Genomic DNA, 20981 nt, shown 5'->3' with positions numbered 1-20981 from the left:
GGGTGACACAGGTGACACAGGGGTGACCCACGGGTTGGGGACAGCGGCAGTGCGGTGACACAGCGGTGACACAGGCAGTGGCACCAGGCTGGGACCCGATGGCACACAGGGACAGTGGTGGCACTGAGGGGGACACCATGGGGACATCGGGGGGTGGCACTGAGGGGGTCTCGGTGTCACCTGGGCTGGGGACACCTGGGGCCCTCAGGGGTGGCCTGTCCCAGGTGCCACCCTCAGTGTCCCTGGGGTCACTCGGTGTCACTCAAATGTCACACTCGGCTGTCACAGGTGTCACATTCAGGTGTCACTCAAGTGCCAGGTGTGACATGGGTGTCACACTCAGGTGTCACTCAGGTGTCACGTGGCTGTCACCTCCCCTTAGGCCCCGCCCCTTTCCCCACCCCTTTGGAGCTCCCACGCCCCGCCTCCACCCTAAGCCCCTCCCCCTCCTTATCCCGCCTCCCATCCCACCCCAAACCCCTCCCCCACCCGAACCCCTCCCCTCCCATCCCACCCAAAGCCCCTCCCCCAAACGCCCTAAGCCCCGCCCCTTAACACGCCCCACACCCCTCCCCCTCGCAAAGCCCCTCCCCCACTTAGAGCATCCCAAACCCCGCCCCTCAAGCCCCTCCCTAAGCCCCTCCCCCACCCCAAACCCCTCCCCCAAATGCCCTAAACCCCTCCCCTCCTCACAAGCCCCTCCCCCAGCCCAAACCCCTCCCCCTCCCATCCTGCCCTAAGCCCCTCCCCCACCTGCAACACCCCAAGCCCCGCCCCTAAACCCCTCCCCATCCCTAAACCCCTCCCCTCCTGACAAGCCCCTCCCTCTCCCAAGCCCCCTCCCCATCTTCAGAGACCCTCCCCCTCAGCCCCGCCCCCTCCGAAGCTCCGCCCCTCGCAAGCCCCGCCCCCTCCCGGGCCATGGCGCCCTCCGGCCCTTCCCGGTAGCGTTTCTCGGGTCCCCCTCCCCCTTTTTTTTTGCCCCCCCCCCCATGGCCGAGGCCGGACCCCCCCGGGGCTGAGCCCCCCCCCCCCCCCCACCCCCGGAGCCCCCCCCGCGCCCCTCCCCCCCCATCATGGCGTTCACCTTCGCCGCCTTCTGCTACATGCTGACCCTCGTGCTCTGCGCCTCCCTCATCTTCTTCGTCATCTGGCACGTGAGTGGGGCCGGGGGGGGGCCAAAATTTGGGGGGGGGTCCCCGGGAGTGTCCCCAAAACCTCCCCCAAAAATTGTCACCAAAACCCCCCCGGGAATTGTCACCGAAACCCCCCCAAAAATTGGCCCCAAGGGAAATGGGGGAGGGGAATTGGGGGGGGGGAAGGGGTGTCGAGATTTTGGGGAGGGGTCGCAATTTTGAGGGGGGGGCCCAGGAATCGCCCCCAACCCCCCTGGGTGGGGGGAGGGGCAATGGAAATTGGGGGGGGGGGTCGGAATTGGCAGCTGAACCCCCCCCCATTGGGGGAGGGGGCGGCGATCCCCAAAATCTGGGGGGAGGGGGCGAATTTTGGGGTGGGGGGGTCGCGATGCTTTGGGGGGGTGGGGAGGAGCGGGGCGGGCGTTGCCAGGCAACGCCGAGGGGGGGGGAGGGGCGGCAAGGATGCTCTGGGGGGGGAAGGGCGGCGTTGCCAGACGGGGGCGGGTTACCATGGCAACGATGGGGGGGGGGATGGAGGAATTTGGGGAGACCCCGGGGGTCCGGGGGTTCAGGGCCCCCCCCCCATCGCCGTTGCTAAGGCCGTTGCTAAGCGGCGGCGTTGCCATGGCAACAGATGCAGCGGCTCTGCTGCCGCCTTTTTGGGGGGGGTTTTGGGGGTTCTGGAGGGGTTTTGGGGGGTCTGGGGGGTTTTGGGGGGGTCTGGAGGGGTTTTGGGGGGGTCTGGGGGGGTCTCGGTGCCCTCCCTGCCCCCCCCGCCCCTCCCCCCGGGGTAACCCAAATTTTGGGGGGGGCCCAGGGGGTGTTTTGGGGGCTCTGGGTTTTGCTGCCCCTCCCCCACGCGGGGTTGGGCTTGGGGAGGGTCCTGGGGGGGTTTTTGGGGGTTGGGGGGGTCAGGAGGAGATTTTGGGGGGTTCGGGTCCCTTCAGGCTCCCCCTTTTCCCTCCCCCACCTCGTTTGAGGAGGTTTGGGGGGGTTGGGGGTTTTTGGGGGGGCTCTCAGGAGTTGTTTGGATTCCGGGGGTCTCCTCAGGACCCCCCCACCCTATTCCCTCCCCCAGATCATCGCCTTTGACGAGCTCCGCACGGACTTCAAGAACCCGATCGACCAAGGGAACCCCGCGCGGGCGGTGAGCGACCCCCGGGACCCCCGGGACCCCCCCGGGACCCCCCCGGGACCCCCCGAGTTACCCTTGGAACCCCCAGAGCTCCAGGACACCCCGAAATTCCCCCCAAAAACTTCCCCAGACCCCCCAGGATTCCTGGGACCCTCCCAGACCCCCAATTTCCCCTGGAACCCCCAGACCCCTCTAAATCCCCCCCAAGACCCTCCCAGAGCCCCCCAAAACATTTCCAGACCCCCCCACCCATTGGACTCAGGACCCCCCAAAATCCCCCCCCGGGGAGGGGGGGAGGGGCAGCAGGGGTGGGGGAGGGGCAGTGCGGGTGGGGGGGGGGTTCTGGGTCGGGGGGGGGAGGAATCGAGGTCGGTTTCTATTTTTAGCCCCCCAAATCCAGGACGGGCCCGGCCCCTCCCCCCCCCGACCCCGTTCGTGTCCTTCCCCCAAACTCCTCAAAGTTGGGGGGGAGGGGCAGCCAGAGCCCCTCCCCCCCCCAAACCCAGGGAGGGACCTCGGGGGGGTCTCCAGGGGTTTTGGGGACACCCCCCGACCCCCCCCATCCATTTCACCCCCCCCAGCGCGAACGGTTGAAAAACATCGAGAGGATTTGCTGCCTCCTGCGCAAGGTGGGGACCCCCCCAAAAAAATACTGACCCCCCCCCAAAAAACCTGAAACCTCCTCTAAAAATACTGACCCCCCCAAAATGCTGAAATCCCCCCAAAAATACTGACCCCCCCCAAAATGCTGAAATCTCTCAAAAAATACTGACCCCCCAAAATGCTGAAATCTCTCAAAAAATACTGACCCCCCCCAAAAAACCTGAAACCACCTTTAAAAAATACTGAACCCCCGCGCCAAAAAGTACTAAATACCCCCCCAAAAATATTGAAACCCCCCCCAAAAAAACTGAAGCCTGCCCAAAAAATACTGACCCCCCCCTTAAAAATACTTAACACCCCCCAAAAATTCTGAACCCCCCCCAAACACTGAAACCCCCGACCCAAAATACTGAAACCTCCCCAAAAATATTGAGTTGTCCCTAAAAATACTGAACCCCCCCAAAAAATACTGAACCCCCCCAAAACTGAGCCCCCCCAAAACTGAGCCCCCCCTCCCCAAAACAGCCCTGTCAGAAACTGCCCCCCCCTCAAATTCAAAACCCTCCCAAAAAACTGAACCCCCCCCCCCATTAGAAACCAAAAAAACCCTGATGCCCCCCAAACTGAAACCCCCCCTATAAAAACGGAACCCCCCCAAATAGAAATGCCCCCAAAAAGTGACCCCTCCCCAAAATAAACATCCCCCAAAAATGGAACCCCGCCCGCGAATAAGGGTGGGCGGGGCCTGAGTGAGGGGGCGGGGCCTGGGATGGGGCGGGGCCTTGGGGCTGTCACCGGTGTCGCCCCCTGGTGGTGGTGCCGAGTATTGCTGGGGGTGGCTTTGGGGACAAAGGGGTGACCTTTGGGGACAATGAGATGGCCCTGGTGACAATTGGTGGCCTTGGTGACAATGGGGTGGCCTCGGTGATAATAAGGTGACCTTTGGTGACAATGGGGTGTCCCCGTGACACTGGGGTGGCCCTGGTGACAGTTGGGGTGTCCCGGTGACAATGGGGTGTCCCCGTGACAGTGGGGTGACCTTTGCGGACCCTGGGTTGACCTTTGGTGACACTGGGGTGGCCCTGGTGACACCGGGGGTGTGTCACTCTCGCCCCCAGCTGGTGGTGCCCGAGTACTGCATCCACGGGCTCTTCTGCCTCATGTTCCTGTGCGCGGCCGAGTGGGTGACGCTGGGGCTGAACCTGCCCCTGCTGCTCTACCACCTCTGGAGGTACCGGGGGGCATGGGGGGGCACGGGGGGACACGGGGGGCACCGGGGGTACACGGGGGTCTGGGGCTGAACCTGCCCCTGCTGCTCTACCACCTCTGGAGGTACCGGGGCGCACGGGGGGCATGGGGGGGCACCAGGGGTACGGGGGGGCACGGGGGGCACCGGGGGCATGGGGGGGATCAGGGGGCACGGGGGGACACGGGGGTCTGGGGCTGAACCTGCCCCTGCTGCTCTGCCACCTCTGGAGGTACCGGGGGGCGCCGGGCTGGTCAGAGGGGCTCTGAGGAGTCTGGGGGTCCTGGAGGGTTTGAGGTTCCCAGGTTTGGGGGTCCCCAGGGCTCCGGGGTCAGACCTGGCCCTGCTGCTGCAGCAGCTCTGGGGGTACCAGGGGGGTCTGGGGGGTCGCTGGGGGGTGGGATGTCCCTGATGTCCCCAGTGTGTCCCCCCCGTGCCCCACATCCTCCCCCATAACCCCCACGGTGTCTGTCCCCAATGTGGCAAAAGTGTCCCCATGCTGTCCCCAAAGTGTCCCCATGCTGTCCCCAAAGTGTCCCCAGTGTCCCCAAAGTGTCCTTGATGTCCCCGGGTACTTCCACCAACCATCCCAGAGCTCTGAGCTGTGCTTGGGCGCTGTGTCCCTGTGTCCCTCCCCTACCCCATGGTGTCCCCAATGTCCCCAGAATGTCCCTTGTGTGTCCCCAGTGTGTCCCAGGTACTTCCATCCCACATCTCCGAGGGCCCCTTGGGCACCACGTGTTCCCACGGTGTCCCCACAGTGTCCCCACGGTGTCCCCAATGTCACCAGAGTGTCCCTGATCTCCCCAAAATGTCCCCAAAACGTCCCCAAAATGTCCCCAGGTATTTTCACTGCCCATCCTACAGCTCCGAGGGGTCCTTGGGCCCCGTGTCCCTGTGTCTGTGTGGTGTCCCCTCAGTGTCCCCAGTGTCCCCAGTGTCCCCATGGTGTCCCCAGGTATTTCCACCGCCCGGCCGAGGGCTCCGAGGGTCTCTTTGACGCCGTGTCCATCATGGACGCCGACATCCTGGGCTACTGCCAGAAGGAGGCCTGGTGCAAACTGGCCTTCTACCTGCTCTCCTTCTTCTACTACCTGTACAGGTGAGGGGGGACTGGGACAGACTGGGGGGCACTGGTGCAAACTGGGACAGACTGGGGCAAACTGGCCTTCTACCTGCTCTCCTTCTTCTACTACCTGTACAGGTGAGGGGGGACTGGGACAGACTGGGGGGACTGGGACAGACTGGGGGGGACTGGTGCAAACTGGGACAGACTGGGGCAAACTGGCTTTCTACCTGCTCTCCTTCTTCTACTACCTGTACAGGTGAGGGGGAAACTGGGACGCACTGGGACGCACTGGGAGGAACTGGTGCAAACTGGGGGGGACTGGGACAGACTGGGACGCACTGGGAAGAGATTTGGGGGGCACTGGGACAGGACTGGGGGGCACTGGGATCAACTGGGATGGACTGGAAGGGACTGGGGGGGCACTGGGCTGAACTGGGCTGAACTGGGCTGAACTGGGGGGCACTGGGATGAGGATGGATGGGGGGGGCACTGGGGGGGCACTGGGCTGAACTGGGAGCCCCAGTGTGCCCCTCCCTCCCCCAGTATGGTGTATACACTGGTGAGCTTCTGAGGGGGGGCACCCCCGGGACCCCCGCCGCTGGACCCGGGACCCCCCTGGATTTTTGGGGACCACATCTCCTGGAATTTGGGGACCCTCCCGGATTCTGGGACCCCCCGGGACACCCCTGGATTTTGGGGACCCCTGAGACCCCCCAAACTCCAGGGTCCCCTCAATCCCCCCGGGACCCCCCCCCGGATTTTGGGGACCCCCCCCGGGTCCCCGGCCCCGCCCCTCCCCCCCGGCTGCCGCAATGACCCCGATTTGGGGAGCGGGGGGGGGAGGGGGGGCAGCTCCCAGTCGGTCCCAGTTTGTCCCAGTTCAGCCCCCGCTGGGTTTGTGTCGTGGCTCAATAAAGGCAAAAGGCACCAGGGCCGGACTGGGGGAACTGGGGGGACTGGGGGGGGAACTGGGGGGGACTGCGGCCGCCCCTCCCCCAACGAGCCAGGGCTGCAGCACCGGGAGCTTTATTGGGGACACGGGGACGACAGGTGTGACACGGGTGTGACACAGGTGAGGGGACAGGTGACACCTGGGACAGGTGTGACACAGGTGTGACACGGGTGTGACACAGGTGAGGGGACAGGTGTGACACGGGTGAGGGGACAGGTGTGACACAGGTGTGACACGGGTGTGACATGGGTGTGACACAGGTGAGGGGACAGGTGTGACACAGGTGTGACATGGGTGTGACACGGGTGTGACACGGGTGAGGGGACAGGTGACACCTGGGACAGGTGTGACACGGGAGGGGTGACAGGTGAGGGGACAGGTGTGACACCAGAGAAGGTGACACAGGTGACAAAGATGTACCACAGGTGAGGGGTCACAGGTGACACAGGTGAGGGCTGGCACGGTGCCAGGTGCTGGTGACACGGGGCAGGGGTGACACGATGAGCCAGTGCCAGGTGCCGGTGGCGCAGGTGACACCAGGGACAGGTGACACGGGTGTCTCTCAGGTGCAGGTGGCGCAGGTGACACAGATGCCCTCAGGTGCCCCAGGTGCCAGGGGCAGGTGCCCCAGGTGCCCCCAGGTGCGCTCAGGTGGCCACGGGGGGCAGCCCCACCTGGGCCGTCAGCACCGGCCCCTCCCGGCCCGGGCACAGCACCAGCACCTGGGGGGGGGGAGAGGCACCGTGTGACCCCCCAGGTGTCCCCAGGTGTGTCCCAGGTGTCCCCAGCTGTGTCTGACCCCCCCCAGGTGTGTCCCAGGTGTCCCCAGGTGTGTCCCAGGTGTCCCCAGGTGTGTCTGACCCCCCAGGTATCCCCAGGTGTCCCCTCCTCCCCCAGGTGTGTCTGAGATGCCCCAGGTGTCCCCAGGTGTGTCCCTGACCCCCCAGGTGTCCCCCGTCACCTGCAGCCTCCCCGGGCCCCCCCCCGGCTCCAGCCAGGTCCCGAACTGGAAGCGCAGCCCCGGCAGCAGCAGCGGCACCTGAGGGGGGAAAAATTCCCTAAAATGGGGGAAAAAAAACCCCAAAAATGGGGAAAAGAAATCCTGAAAATGGGGGGAGACAGACCCCAAAAATGGGGAGAGAAATCCCAAAAATGGGGAAAAAGAAATCCCAAAAATGGGGAAAAGAAATCCCGAAAATCAGGAGAGAGAGACCCCAAAAATGGGGAGAGAAATCCCAAAAATGGGGAAAAAAATCCCAAAAATGGGGAGAGACCCCAAAAATGGGGAAAAGAAGTTCCGAAAATGAGGAAAAGAAATCCCAAAAATGGGGAAAAAGAAATCCCAAAAATCAGGAGAGAGAGACCCCAAAAATGGGGAGAGAGAGACCCCCAAAAAACTGGGAAAGAAATCCCAATAAATGGGGAAGAAATCCTAAAAGACTGGGGAGAAATCCTAAAAAATTTGGGACAGAAATCCCAAAAAATGGGGAAGAAATCCCAAAAATGGGGGAAAAAGAATGGGGAAGAAATCCCAAAAATTGGGGAAAGAAATCCCAAAAACTGGAGAAAGAAATCCCAAAAATGGGGAAAGAAATCCCAAAAAATAGGGAAAGAAATCCCAAAAAATTAGGGAGAAATCCCAAAAATTGAGGGAGGAACAAATTGTGGGAAAGTCTCAAAATTAGGGGGGGAACCTAAAATTGGGGATTTGGGGGGTTTGGGGAGTTTTGGGGAATTTTTGGGGGGAGGTTGAGGGGGGATTTGGGGTATTTTGGGTTTTTTGGGGGTACCTTGATGCAGGGGGGCTGCAGCCGTTTCAGGGTGGATTTTTGGGGCTATTTTGGGTATTTCTGGGGCTATTTTGGGTATTTTTGGGGTATTTTTGGGATTATTTGGGGTATTTTGGGGTATTTTTTGGGTATTTTTGGGGTACCTTGATGCAGGGGGGCTGCAGCCGTTTCAGGGTGGATTTTTGGGGCTATTTTGGGTATTTCTGGGGGTATTTTTTTGGTTATTTTGGGTATTTTTGGGGCTATTTTGGCTATTTTTGGGGTGTTTTTGGGGTATTTTTTTTCGTTATTTTGGGTATTTTTTGGGTATTTTTGGGGCTACTTTGGGTATTTTTGGGGTACCTTGATGCAGGGGGGCTGCAGCCGTTTCGGGTGGGGGTGGCAGCGCAGCAGCAGCACCAGGTTGGGGGTCGGGGGGGCCCCCCCTGGCAGCAGCACCCCCAAAGTCAGGCGCAGGCGGGGCCCCAGCCCCTGCACCTGGGGGGGCAAAATGGGGGGGTCAGGGACCCCAAAACCCCCCGGGGACCCCCAAACCTCACTGGGGACCCCCAAATTCCCCCCCAGGATCCCAAATCCCCCCTGGGACCCCCAAATTCCCAAACCAAAAAAACACCCCCCCCCCTCCAGGGACCCCCAAATTTTCCCTCAGGGACCCCAAATCCCCCCCAGGATCCCAAATCCTCCCCTGGGACCCCCGAATCCCCCCCAGGACCCCCGAATCTCACAGGGACCCCCAAATTCCCCATACAGGACCCTTTAGCGCCCCCCACCCCACCCCCCCCAATTTCAGGCTCCCCCCCCCCATTGTTTTGGGGTCCCCCAGACTCACGGTGGCCGTCAGGGTGAGGGGGTGATCCCCCTTTGGGGGCGGCGCCCCCCCCCAGGGCTCGGGCCAGGCCCCGCGCGGCCCCGAGGCGCAGCCCCCCCAAATCCTGCTGGAAACACCCGTGCATCCCTGGGGGGGCAGGGCGGGGGGGGGTCCCGTGGGTGCTGCGGACCCCCCCCAATTCGGGGAGAGACCCCCCAGTTCGGGGAGAGCCCCCAGAACCCCCAAATCCCCCCCCAAAAACCCCAAACCCCCTCCCCAAAAACCCCAAAATCGCCCCAGGGTGCCCCAAACCCCATTAAAGGGGGGGGGTCCTCTCCCTTGGAGCCCCCCCCCATAACCCCCCCCCTCTCAAGAGGACCCCAGACCCCAATTCCCTCCCCCATGGATGCCCCCCCTGAATCCCCCCCCATGAAGCCCCCAGACCCAAATTCTCTCCCCCCATGGGTGCCCCTCCCCCATAATCCCCCCCAATGAAGACCCCAGACCCCATTTCCCCCCCACCCCATAACCCCCCCATGAAGCCCCCAGACCCCAATTCCCTCCCCCATGGGTGCCCCCCCACCCCATAACCCTCCTATGGATGCCTCCCCGAACCCCCCCACCCCATAATCCCCCATGAAGCCCCCAGACCCAATTCCCCCCCATGAATGACCCTACTGGACCCTCCCCCACCCCATAACCCCCCATGAAGCCCCCAGACCCAATTCCCTCCCCTCCCCCACTCACGGGGGGCGTCCTCGCGCTCCCTCAGGGCCCGATCCACGAAGAGCCGCGTGCGGGGGGGGAGGGGCAGGCGGGGGAGGGGCGCGGGGGGGGTCTCGCCCCCCCCCCCCAGCCCCGCCGCGCCCCCCCCCCAAATCCGCGCGGCGCCGAAGCATCCGGATGGACAGAGCGCCCCCTGCCGGACGGGGGAACTCAGCGATGGCCCCGACCCAATATGGGACCCCCTATGGGACCCCCCCTGGGACCCCTGGGACCCCCTGCCGGGACCCCCCCCTGGACCCCCGGGCCCCCTTGGACCCCCTTGGGACCCCCCCTTGGGACCCTCCCCTCAATTTGGGACCCCTCCCTCAATTGGGACCCCCCTCAATTTGGGACCGCCCCTCAATTTGGGACCCCACCCCAAATTGGGACCACTCCCCGTCAATTTGGGACCCCTCCCCTCAATTTGGGACCCCCCCAGTTCGGGGCCCCTTCCCCCATTTTGGGACCCCCTCTCAATTTGGGACCCCCCTCCCCCCAACCTACTCCTGGGACCCCTCCCCCCAATTTGGCACCACCCCCCTATCAGCGCCCCCCATCCTCTCCCATTTGGGATCTCCCCCCGCCACAAACCGACCCCCTACCCAATTTTGGGACCCCCCCCCCCCCATTTCAGCCCCCCCCCCCCCATTTTAGCTTCCCCCTCATTTTGGGACCCCCCCTCCCGTACTGCAGACGGTTCTGAACGAGCTCTTCCCCTCCCCCCTCCCCCGACCCCTCCCCAGGCCCCTATCAGTGCCCCCCCCCCCAGGGTGCCCCCTCACCCCTGGGACCCCTCCCCCATGTGTGCCCCCCCCCCCATGCCCGGTCCCATTGCCCCCCCATGCCCGGTGCCCCCCCATGCCCGGTGCCCCCCCCCCCGTGCCCACCGTGCCCGGTGCTCAGCAGCGTGTTCTCCTCCCGCCCGTAGCGCCCGAAGCACAGCCCGGTCACCACCTCCTGCACACGGGGGGGGCACCCAAAATCACGGGGGGGGCACCCAGGGTGAGGAAGGGGCACCCAAAGGTGAGGGGGGGCACCCAGATACCCGGGGGGGGCACCCAAAGGTGAGGGGGGTGGAATTTGAGGATATTTGTGGATGTTTTAGGGCTATTTGAGGGATCTTTTGGAGGTGTTTTAGGAGAATTTGGGGTGTTTGGGGTTCCCCAGCTGCGTTTTGAGGCTCCCAGGGTGGAATTTGGGGATATTTGGGGGGGATCTGGGGGGATATTGGGGGTCCCAGGAGATCCCAGGGTGGAATTTGGGGATATTTGGGATATTTTGGGGTGTTTTAGGAGAATTTGGGGGGTTTGGGGTTCCCCACCTGCGTTTTGGGGCTCTCAGGGTAGAATTTGAGGCTATCTGGGGATATTTCAGGGGGATTTGGGGGGGTTTGAGGAGGATTTTGGGGTTCCCCACCTGCGTTTTGAAGCTCCCAGGGTGGAATTTGGGGATATTTGGGATATTTTGGGGTGTTTTAAGAGGATTTTGAGAAGGATTTTGGGGTTCCCCACCTGCGTTTTGAGGCTCCCAGGGTAGAATCTGGGGATATTTGGGAGGGATTTGGGATATTTTGGGGGTCCCAGGAGATCCCAGGGTGGAATTTGGGGATATTTGGGAGGGATTTGGGATATTTTGGGGGTCCCAGGAGATCCCAGGGTGGAATCTGGGGATATTTGGGAGGGATTTGGGATATTTTGGGGGTCCCAGGAGATCCCAGGGTAGAATCTGGGGATATTTTGGGATATTTTGGGGTGCTTTAGGAGGATTTTGAGGAGCATTTTGGGGTTCCCCACCTGCGTTCTGAGGGTGCAGAGCAAGGTCCGGCCCCGGTAGAGGCGCAGCTCCCCTGAGGGGCCCGGGGGGGTCCCCAAGGCCACCAGGGCCGCCCCCAGCCCCCGCCCGGGCAGCCCCCGCCAGCCGCGGATGGGGCCGGCAGCCGGAGAGCCCAGAGCCGGCGGCCCTGCGGGGAACAATGGGGGGTCAGGGGGGGGTCCCAGAGGGGTTTGGGGGGTCAGGAGAGGAAAATGGGGGGGCTCGGGGGGAAATGGGGGTCCCAGAGGGGTTTGGAGGGGAGTTCGGGGGTCCCAGAGGGTTCAGGAGGGGAAAACGGGGGGTCAGGGGGGGAAATGGGGGGTCCCAGAGGGGTTTGGGGGGTCAGGAGGGAAATGGGGGGGCCAGGGGGTTTTGGGGGTCCCAGAGGGGAAATGGGGGTGAGGGGGGTAGGGGGAAAGGGGGGTCCCAGAGGGGTTTAGGGGGGTCAAGAGGGGAAATGGAGGGTCAGGGGGGAAATGGGGGGTCCCAGAGGGGTTTGGAGGGGAGTTCGGGGTCCCAGGGGTCAGGAGGGGAAAACCGGGGGGGGGAAATGGGGGGTCCCAGAGGAAAAGGGGGGTCCCAGAGGGGTTTGGGGGGTCCCAGAGGGGGAAATGGGGGGGTCAGGAGGGGAAAATGGGGGGCAGAGGGGGGGGTTGGGGGGGTCAGAAGGGAAATGGGGGGGTCAGGGGGGGGTTTGGGGGTCCCAAAGGGGTTTGGGGGGGTCAGGAGGGGAAAATGGGGGGTCAAGGGGGGAAATGGGGGGGTCGGGAGGGGTTTTGGGGGTCCCAAAGGGGTTTGGGGGGGTCAGGAGGGGAAAATGGGGGGTCAAGGGGGGGGAAAAGGGGGTCCCAGAGGGGTTTGGGGGGGGGTTTGGGGGTTCCAAAGGGATCTGGGAGGGATTTGGGGAATCCCAGAGGGGTCTGGGGGGGCTTGTGGTGGGCTGAGGGCAGGTTTGGGGGATTTGGGGGGGATTTGGGGGGATTTGGGGTCACCTGGGGGCTGAAGGCCTGCAGGGTCCCGTCGGCCGTGGCTGCCAGGAGCCCCCAGTCCTGGGGGATCAACCCCGCGAGGCGCGAGCCCAGCACCCCCAAAACGCCTGTTCCCGGGACCTGGGGGGCAAATGTCCATAAACCCCCAAAATAACCCCCAAAATAACCCCCCAAAATACCCCCAAATACCCCCATACCCCACCCCCCTAACCCCCCCCCCAAACCCCCAACCCCCAAAATAACCCCCAAAATAACCCCCAAAATAACCCCAAAATAACCCCCCAAAATAACCCCCAAAATAACCCCAAAATAACCCCCCAAATAACCCCCCCAAAACAGCCCCAGCACCCCCAAAACGCGCCCATGTTCTCGGGACCTGGGGGGGCAAATGTCCATAAACCCCCAAAAATAACCCCAAAACCCCCTCAGGACCCCCCAAATCCCCTCAGGACCCCCCAGTTCTCACCGGCTGAGCCCCCGCAGGGTCCCGTCCCTGCACCCCAAACACCCCCAAACCCCCCCCAGACCCCCCAGACCCCCCCATGACCCCCAAAAACCTCCCAGGACCCCAAAAAGCCCATCAGGATCCCCTCAGGACCCCCCCAAATCCCCCCCAGGACCCCCCAGTTCTCACCGGCTGAGCCCCCTTAGGGTCCCATCCTTGCAACCCACACACCCCCAATCCCCCCCTGGACCCCCCAAACCCTCCCAGAACCACCAAAAACCTCCCAGGACCCCCCCAGGACCCCCCCAAAGCCCCTCAGGACCCCTCAGGACCCCCAAACCCCCCAATCCCCCCAGTTCTCACCGGCTGAGCCCCCGCAGGGTCCCGTCCCTGCACCCCAAACCCCCCCTGGACCCCCCCAAACCCCTCAGGACCCCCCCAAACCCCCCCAGGACCCCCCGAGACCCACCCAGGACACCCCAATCTGCCCCCCAATCCCCCCCAAACCCCCCCAAACCCCCCAGTTCCCCCTCACTGACCGGCTGAGCCCCCGCAGGGTCCCGTCCCTGCACGCCACCCCCAGGCGGCACCGCCCGTCCCCGGGGCCGCGCGGAGCCACGAACGCGGGGGGGGACGGGACCCAGCCCTGGGGGGCCAAAACGGGGGTCAGGGGGCAAAAACGGGGGTCAGGGGGCACCCCTAAAGGGTCAGGGGCAAAAACGGGGGTCAGGGGGCAAAAACGGGGGTCAGGGGGCACCCCTAAAGGGGTCAGGGGGCATCCGGAGGGTTCCCAAAGGGATTTTGGGGGGGGGTCCCAGGTGGGTTTTAGGGTTCCCCATGTGTATTTTGGGGTTCCCTGGTGGGGTGTATTTGGGATGGTTTTGGGGTGTTTCTGGAGATGTTTTTGGGGTGGTTTTGGGGTGTATTCAGGGTGATTTTGGGGTGTATTTGGGGTGTATTTTGGGGTGTATTTTGGGGTGTATTTTGGGGTGTTTTTGAGGTGTATTTGGGGTGTATTTGGGGTGGTTTTGGAGATGTTTTTGGAGTATATTTTGGGATGTTTACAGGGTGGTTTTGAGGTGTATTTGGGGTGTTTTTGGAAATGTTTTTGGGGTGTATTTGGGGTGTTTTTGGGGCGTCTCTGGGGTCCCACCTTGCAGATGACGGTGAAGGCCTCGGGGTCCAGCACCAGCACGTCCCCGGCCTCGGTGCCCAGCACGGGACAGTCGGGGGTGCCTCGGGACCCCCCCGGGGCAGCGCCCCAGACACGTCACCACCGTCTGGGGACACAGAGGGGACAATGGGACACCCGGGGACAGGGGACACACAGGGGACAATGGGGGACACAGAGGGGACACCAACAGGGACAGTGGGACATGGGGACATGGGGGGACAGGAGACAATGGGGACATGGGGGTATACAGGGGACAGAGGTGACACAGGGACACAGCGGACAGAGAGGGGGACAGGTGACACACAGGTGACACAGGAGGTGACACACAGGAGGTGACACAGCAGGTGACACACAGGTGACACAGGTGACACACAGGTAACACAGGAGGTGACACACAGGAGGTAACACAGGAGGTGACACAGGAAGTGACACAGCAGGTGACACAGGAGGTGCCCCAGGTGACACAGGTGACACAGCAGGTGACACAGCAGGTGACACACAGGTGACACAGGTGACACACAGGTGACACAGCAGGTGACACACAGGAGGTGACACAGCAGGTGACACAGGAGGTGCTCCAGGTGACACAGGTGACACAGCAGGTGACACAGCAGGTGACACACAGGTGACACAGGAGGTGACACAGGAGGTGACACACAGGTGACACAGCAGGTGACACACAGGTGACACAGCAGGTGACACAGGAGGTGCCCCAGGTGACACAGCAGGTGACACACAGGTGACACAGGTGACACACAGGTGACACAGCAGGTGACACACAGGAGGTGCCCCAGGTGACACAGGTGACACACAGGTGACACAGCAGGTGACACAGCAGGTGACACAGGTGACACAGGAGGTGACACACAGGTGACACAGGAGGTGACACACAGGAGGTGACACAGGAGGTGCCCCAGGTGGCACCCACCTGTCTGTGCAGGGGCCGCCCCTTGTGCAGCCACCCCAACGGCCCCCAGCTCGGGGCGCGCCAGCAGCCTGGGGGGGGGGGGGGCACCGATGGCACCCCCTGACCCCCCCAGGACCCCCCCAATCCCAAAAGGACCCCCCAAACCCCATGGGACCCCCCCAGGACCCCCCAAACCCCACAGGAACCCCCCCAAAACCAACAGGGACCTCCCTAGAACCCCCTGACCCCCCCCAGGACCCCCCCAAACCCCCCTGGGACCCCTCAGGACCCCCCAAATGCCCCCAGGACCCCCCCAAACCCCACAGGGGCCCCCCAGAACCCCCCAGAACCCCCCAGGACCCCCCAGGACCCCCCCAAAGCCCAGAGCCCCCCACTCACCGCAGCGACTGCGCCGTCAGGGGCACCTCGGCCTTGTCCCTGGGACCCCCCAAAATCCAATCGGGGAGGGGGCTCAGGGTGACCCCCCCCCAGCCTTTGGGGACACCCCCAAGTGACCCCAAAAGGGACCGGACTTTATGGGACCCCCCAAAGTGACCCGGAATTTTTGGGACCCCCTGAAGTGATCCAGATTGCTGGGACCCAAAATTTCCCCCCCAGGGACCCAAAATTCCCCCCAAGGACCCAAATTCCTCCCAGGAACCCAAAATTCCCCCCAAACACCCAAAGTTCGCCCCCAGAGACCCAAAACTTCCCTCCCAAAACCCAAAATTCCCCCAAAGACCCCAAAATTCCCCCTTAAAGACCCCAGACTCCTCCCCCAAAACCCCAAATTCCCCCCAAGGCTCCAAATTTCCCCCCAGGAACACAAAGTTCCCACCAAAAATCCCAAATTCCTCCCGCAAAACCCAAAATTCCTTCCCAGGGACCCCAAGTTTCCCCAAAATTCCCCCCCAAACCCAAAATTCCTCCCCACGACCCCAGATTCCTCCCCTAAACCCCCAAATTCCTTCCAGGGACCCAAAATTTTCCCCAAATTCTCCTCCCAAAGACCCCAAAATTCATCCCAAGGCCCCAAACTTCCCCCAAAAACCCCAGAATTTCCCCCAAAAAAAAACCCCAAATATTTTTGGGCTGCCCCCAGCCCCCTCCCCATCTATTTCAACCTCGTCTTCTCCCCCCAAAATCCCGGGGTCGCCCCCACCTCAAATCCTCCAACATTTCCTTCAGCGTGAGGGGGTCGATCTGATCCTGCAGACCCCCCAAAAAAAAACAAAAAAAAACCCCAAAAAAAACCCCAAAAAAACACCAAAAAATCCCCAAAGAAAAACAAAAATAAAAACCACACAAAAAAAACCAAAAAAAACCAAAACAAACCCAAAAAACCCCCCAAAAAACAACAACAACAAAAAAAACCAAAAGCAAAAACTCAAAAAAACCCCCCAAAAAAACCCCAAAAAACAAAAAAAAACCAAAACAAAAACTCAAAAAAACCCCAAAAAACCCCAAAAAACCACACCAAAAAACCCCCAAAAAAACCCAAAAAACCCAAAACAAACCAAAAAAAACCCCAAAAAACCCCAAAACCACACAAAAACCCCAAAAACCAAAAACAAAACAAACAAAACAAAACCAAAAAAAAAAACACCCAAAAACCCCAAAAAAACAAAAAAAAACCAAAAAAACCCCCAAAACCCCAAAAACCACACCAAAAAAAACCCCAAAAAAACCCAAAACCAAAAACCAACCCCCCCCAAAAAAACCAAACCAAACAAACAAAAAACCCAAACAATTAAAAAAAAATAAAATTAAATTAAGAAAAAAAAACAAAAAAAAAACCAAAAAACCACCAAAAATCCCCAAAGAAAAACAAAAAAAAATACCACAAAAAAACCCCAAAAAAACCAAAACAAACCCAAAAAAAACCCCCAAAAACCAAAAAAAACCCAAAAAAAAACTCAAAAAAACCCCCAAAAACCCAAAAAACCAAAAACAACAACAAAAACTCAAAAAAAAACCCCAAAAACCCCCAAAACCCCAAAACCAAAAAACCACCAAAACAAAAACTCAAAAACCCCCAAAACCACACCAAAAACCCCCAAAAACCCAAAAAAACCAAAACAAACCCAAAAACCCCCAAAAACCACACCAAAAAAACCCAAAAAGCCCAAAAACCCAAAACAAACCCAAAAAAAACCCCAAAAAACCACACCAAAAACCCCCAAAAAAAACCAAAAACCCAAAACAAACCCAAAAAAACCCCCAAAAAACCCCAAAAAACCACACCAAAAAAACCCCAAAAAAAAAAAAAAAACCAAAACAAAAACCCAAAAAACCCCAAAAAACCCCAAAACCAAAAAAACCAAACCCCCCCCAAAAAAACCAAACCAAACAAACCAAAACCCAAACAAGTAAAAAAAAATATTAAATTAAGAAAAGTAAAAGTAAAAAAGTAAGTAAAAAAAAGTAAAAGTAAAAAAGTAAGTAAAAAATAAAAGTAAATTAAGAAAAACAAAAACAAAAACAAAACAAAACAACAAACAAACAAAAAAAACAACATCAGAATGAATGAAACCCCCCAGAACCGCCTTGTGGGCAGAACGGGGGTGATTGCCCAGATTTGAGGAGGGGTCCCCCCCGGCGCCCCCTGCCCACCTGCTCGGCCTGCAGCCACAGGTCCCGCTCGAGGGGCTCGGGGGCGCGGGGCGGCAGCGCGAATTTGAAGAACGGCCGCAGGTTCCGGTACACGAACAGCGCGGGGCCCGCGGCCACGACCACCGCGGGCCCCCCCGGCCCGGAGCCGCCCGCCCCCCCGAAGGCCGGGCCGAACGCCCCCACCCCGCGGGGGCCTCGGGCAGAGCCAGGCTGCGCATGGAGCCCGCGCCCCGCACCACGGCCAGGCGGGGCCCGCCCGGCCCGCGGGGCACCCCGACCACCAGCTGGGGGGGAAATGGGGGGTGAGACCCCGGGATACCAGGACCAAGCCCCCAGACCCGGGACCCCAAATACCCAGCCCAACCTCCAGAGACCCCCGGGACCCCCAGAATAACCCAGAACCCAGAGCCTCCAGAACCCCGGGAACCCCCCAGAATAACCAGGGACCCCCGGCCCCGCCCGACCACCAGCTGGGGGGGAAATGGGGGGTGAGACACCCGGGATAGCCCAGGGACCCCAGAGCCTCCAGAGACCCCCGGGAACCCCCCCAGAATAACCCAGGGACTCCCCGGCCCGCGGGGCACCCCGACCACCAGCTGGGGGGAAATGGGGGTGAGACCCCCGGGAACCCCCAGAATAACCCAGAGACCCCCAGAGCCTCCAGAGACCCCCGGGAACCCCCCCAGAATAACCCAGAACAGCCCAGAGACCCCCCGGCGGGGCACCCCCCACCGGGGAAATGGGGGTGACCCAAGACCCCCAACCCCACAGAACCGGCCAAAAACCCCCCGCGGGCGACCACCAGCTGAAATGGGGGTACACCCCCAAAACACCGGGAACCCCCACCCAGACCCCCGGCCCGGCCCACCACCACGAATGGGTAACCGGACCAACCGGACGCCCCCGACCCCACGGGGAAATGGGGGTGAGACGGGAAGCCAGAGAGCCCAGAGCCACCAGAAAACACCCCAAGCCAGACCCCGGCCCCCAAACCCACAACCAGAACCCCCGGGAACCCCAGAACCCAGGGCACCCCCGACCACCAGCTGAAATGGGGGGAATAGCCAGACCCCCGACCCCAGGCAACCCACCACTGGGGGAAATGGGGTAGGACCCCACACGAGGAAGGGAACCCCGAACAGACAGCCAAGGGGACCCCCAGGGCACCCGACCACAGCTGGGGGGGGGATGGCCCCGGGAACCCCCAAAGAGACCCAGAACAAACCAGGACGAGCCCAAGAGACCCCCGGGAACCCCCCCAGAATAACCCAGGGACCCCCAGGGACCCCCAGCACCAGCTGAGGGGGGGAAATTGGGGGGGGGGCTGGGGAAACCCCTAGAACAACCTGAGAACCCCCCATTGCACCCGGCCACCCCCCCATGGCACCCCAAAGCCCCCCGGGACCAACCCCCCCCCGGGACCCCCTCCCCAAATCGGAATCACCTTGTGGTCGCCGTCGCCATGGAGATCAACCAGCGCTGAAAGGGGGGGAGGGGCTCAGGGACCCCCCGAAACAGGGACACCCCCCCCTCCTCCAGACCCAGGGGAACCCCCCCAAAAAGATCCTCCACCCAGAGACCCCCCCAAAATCCCCCCACACTCAGAGACCCCCCCACCCAACCCCCCAGACCCCCCCCCTCACGCAGGGACCCCCCCTCACCAACCCCCCCCAAACCCACAGACCCCCCCTCACCCTCAGCCCCCTCAGGCCCCCCCACCCCAAATTCCCCTCACGACGCCCCCCGTCACACAGAGACCCCCAACCCCCCACTTCCAGCCCCCCCAGAGACTCCCCCCAATCCCCCCAAATCCGCGGACCCCCCCTCACCCTCACGCCCCCTCACGCCCCCCTCACCCATGCAGCCCGGGAAGCTGCACAGCCCGGCCAGGGGGTCCTCGTGAGCCTCCAGCCATAGCGAAGCGCTGCGGGGGGGTCCGAGCGTTGAGGGGGGAGCGAATCCCGACACCGGGACCCCCAAAAACCCCCCCAAAAACCGCCCCTCCCCCACCTCTCCTCAGCCGCCGCCATCGCGTTGCCACGGCAACGCGGGGATTTGCCGCCCGGAAGTGACGCGATCCGTGTAGCTCCGCCCACCGGGGCTGTGGACCAATGAGCTCCGCCATTTTCCTGGCCGCGCCCCTTTGTCGAGGCTCCGCCATCTTTGTAGTTCCGCGGCTGGCGGCGTCGGCACGGACGCTTGACGTGCTGGTGACGTCACCGCGCCGCGCCTGCGCACTGCCCCTTTCCGCCTTGGAGACGCCGCGGTGAGGCCGCGCTCGAGAGGTTCGAGGGAAATTTGGGGATTTTTGAGGAGATTTGGGGCTTTTTGGGGCTTTTTGAGGGCTCAGAAGGGTGGAGAGGGGCTGAGGGAGGGGGATGAGGCGGTTTGAGGAGGTTTTGACGAGCTTGGGGGGGATTGGGGGGGATTGTGAGGCTTTGAGGGGGGCCTGGGAGGTTTATTGGGGCGTCCCGGGGGTTTCGTGGGGGTCAGAGGGGACTGAGGCGTTGCGGGGGGGTCCTGAGGGGGCTGTGAGGGCTTGAGGGGGTCGGAGTTATTTAGGGGGGGGTCCATGAGGCTTTGGGAAGGATGTGGGGGGGCTCAGAAAGGCCCAGGAGTCTTTGGGGGGACCCTCTGGGGGGGGAGGAGGAAATTCGGGGGGGTTTTCCCCCCAAAATACAGACAGGAGAGTCTGGAGCCCCCCATATTCCGACCCAAATCCGTTAGGGGACCCCTGAGGGTCTCCCCTTTATTTTTGGGCTGTGGGGACCCCCGTCTAACCCCCCAAATCCCCCCCCCAGCCCCCACCATGCAGCTCTTCATCCGCGGCCAGACCCTCCTCACCCTCGAGCTCTCCGGCTCCAGGACACCGCCCAGATCAAGGTGAGATCCCCCAAATTCGGGCTGGCCCCCTCCCCAATCCCTCCCCCTCCCAGATTTTGGGGTGCTGACCCCCCACCCCGGTTTGTCCCCCTCCCCCAGGAGAGGGTGGCCGAGCTTTCGGGGATCCCCGAGGACCAAGTGCTGCTCCACGCCGGGACCCCCCTGGACGATGAGGCCGCGCTGGGGCAGAGCCCCCTCCCCGAATTCACCACCCTGGACCTCTCCACGCGCCTGCTGGGCGGTAATTACAGGGGGGCCGCTAATTATCGGGCTGTTCATTAACAAAACAACCCCCCCAACACCTCGATTTCCTTCCTCCCCCCAGGGAAGGTGCACGGCTCCCTCGCCCGCGCCGGCAAAGTGAGGGGCCAGACCCCCAAGGTGAGCTCTGAGGGGGCTCCCCCCGGCTTTGGGGACCCCCGCGGGGTTTGGGGACCCTGGCAGGGTTTTGGGGACACCCCCCCGACCCCCCGGTTTTCCATCAGGTGGCCAAGCAGGAGAAGAAGAAGAAGAAGACGGGGCGGGCCAAGCGGCGCATGCAGTACAACCGGCGCTTCGTCAACGTGGTGCCCACCTTCGGCAAGAAGAAGGGACCCAACGCCAACTCCTGAGCACAATAAAGCAATCTGGGCTCCGTTCCCAGCGTCCTGGGGC

General features: G+C 61.9%; 5 protein-coding genes across 5 annotated transcripts in view; 2 read left to right on the top strand and 3 right to left on the bottom strand.

Moving 5' to 3' along the window:
* The first annotated feature begins 1048 nt into the window (after positions 1-1048).
* CNIH2 (cornichon family AMPA receptor auxiliary protein 2) lies at positions 1049-5793 on the top strand. The gene is made up of 6 exons (XM_030970003.1): positions 1049-1157; positions 2215-2283; positions 2853-2900; positions 3993-4105; positions 5079-5222; positions 5733-5793. Exons 1-6 carry the CDS (start codon positions 1077-1079, stop codon positions 5758-5760), a joined length of 483 nt encoding a protein of 160 aa, XP_030825863.1. The 5' UTR covers positions 1049-1076; the 3' UTR covers positions 5761-5793.
* Positions 5794-6069: 276 nt separating this feature from the next.
* Positions 6070-9587, bottom strand: LOC115916230 (vegetative cell wall protein gp1-like). Its single transcript, XM_030969918.1, has 6 exons — positions 9487-9587; positions 8761-8886; positions 8274-8408; positions 7103-7180; positions 6398-6863; positions 6070-6127 (listed from the first exon to the last, which is right to left on the bottom strand). Exons 2-6 carry the CDS (start codon positions 8882-8884, stop codon positions 6070-6072), a joined length of 861 nt encoding a protein of 286 aa, XP_030825778.1. The 5' UTR covers positions 8885-8886; positions 9487-9587.
* Positions 9588-10638: 1051 nt separating this feature from the next.
* On the bottom strand, positions 10639-16010 carry LOC115916229 (basic proline-rich protein-like). The gene is made up of 8 exons (XM_030969917.1): positions 15994-16010; positions 15231-15269; positions 14853-14920; positions 13904-14030; positions 13290-13396; positions 12309-12425; positions 11298-11464; positions 10639-10671 (listed from the first exon to the last, which is right to left on the bottom strand). The coding sequence occupies exons 1-8, from the start codon at positions 16008-16010 to the stop codon at positions 10639-10641; spliced, it is 675 nt and encodes a 224-aa protein (XP_030825777.1).
* BBS1 (Bardet-Biedl syndrome 1) lies at positions 14897-19512 on the bottom strand. Its single transcript, XM_030970007.1, has 7 exons — positions 19455-19512; positions 19301-19368; positions 18889-18923; positions 17445-17728; positions 15994-16040; positions 15231-15269; positions 14897-14920 (listed from the first exon to the last, which is right to left on the bottom strand). The coding sequence occupies exons 1-5, from the start codon at positions 19472-19474 to the stop codon at positions 16016-16018; spliced, it is 432 nt and encodes a 143-aa protein (XP_030825867.1). The 5' UTR covers positions 19475-19512; the 3' UTR covers positions 14897-14920; positions 15231-15269; positions 15994-16015.
* Positions 19513-19664: 152 nt separating this feature from the next.
* The window catches only part of FAU (FAU ubiquitin like and ribosomal protein S30 fusion), a 581541-nt gene continuing 580224 nt past the window's right edge, over positions 19665-20981 (top strand). The window contains exon 1 of the mRNA XM_030970011.1: positions 19665-19729. The gene's annotated coding sequence lies outside the window, so the exon portion shown is untranslated. The remainder of the gene's footprint in view (positions 19730-20981) is intronic.

Source organism: Camarhynchus parvulus, unplaced genomic scaffold (assembly GCF_901933205.1).
Source record: "Camarhynchus parvulus unplaced genomic scaffold, STF_HiC, whole genome shotgun sequence".
Taxonomy (NCBI): Eukaryota; Metazoa; Chordata; class Aves; order Passeriformes; family Thraupidae; genus Camarhynchus; species Camarhynchus parvulus.
Note: the sequence above shows the minus strand (reverse complement) of the source record. Positions and strands in the feature narration are given on the sequence as shown.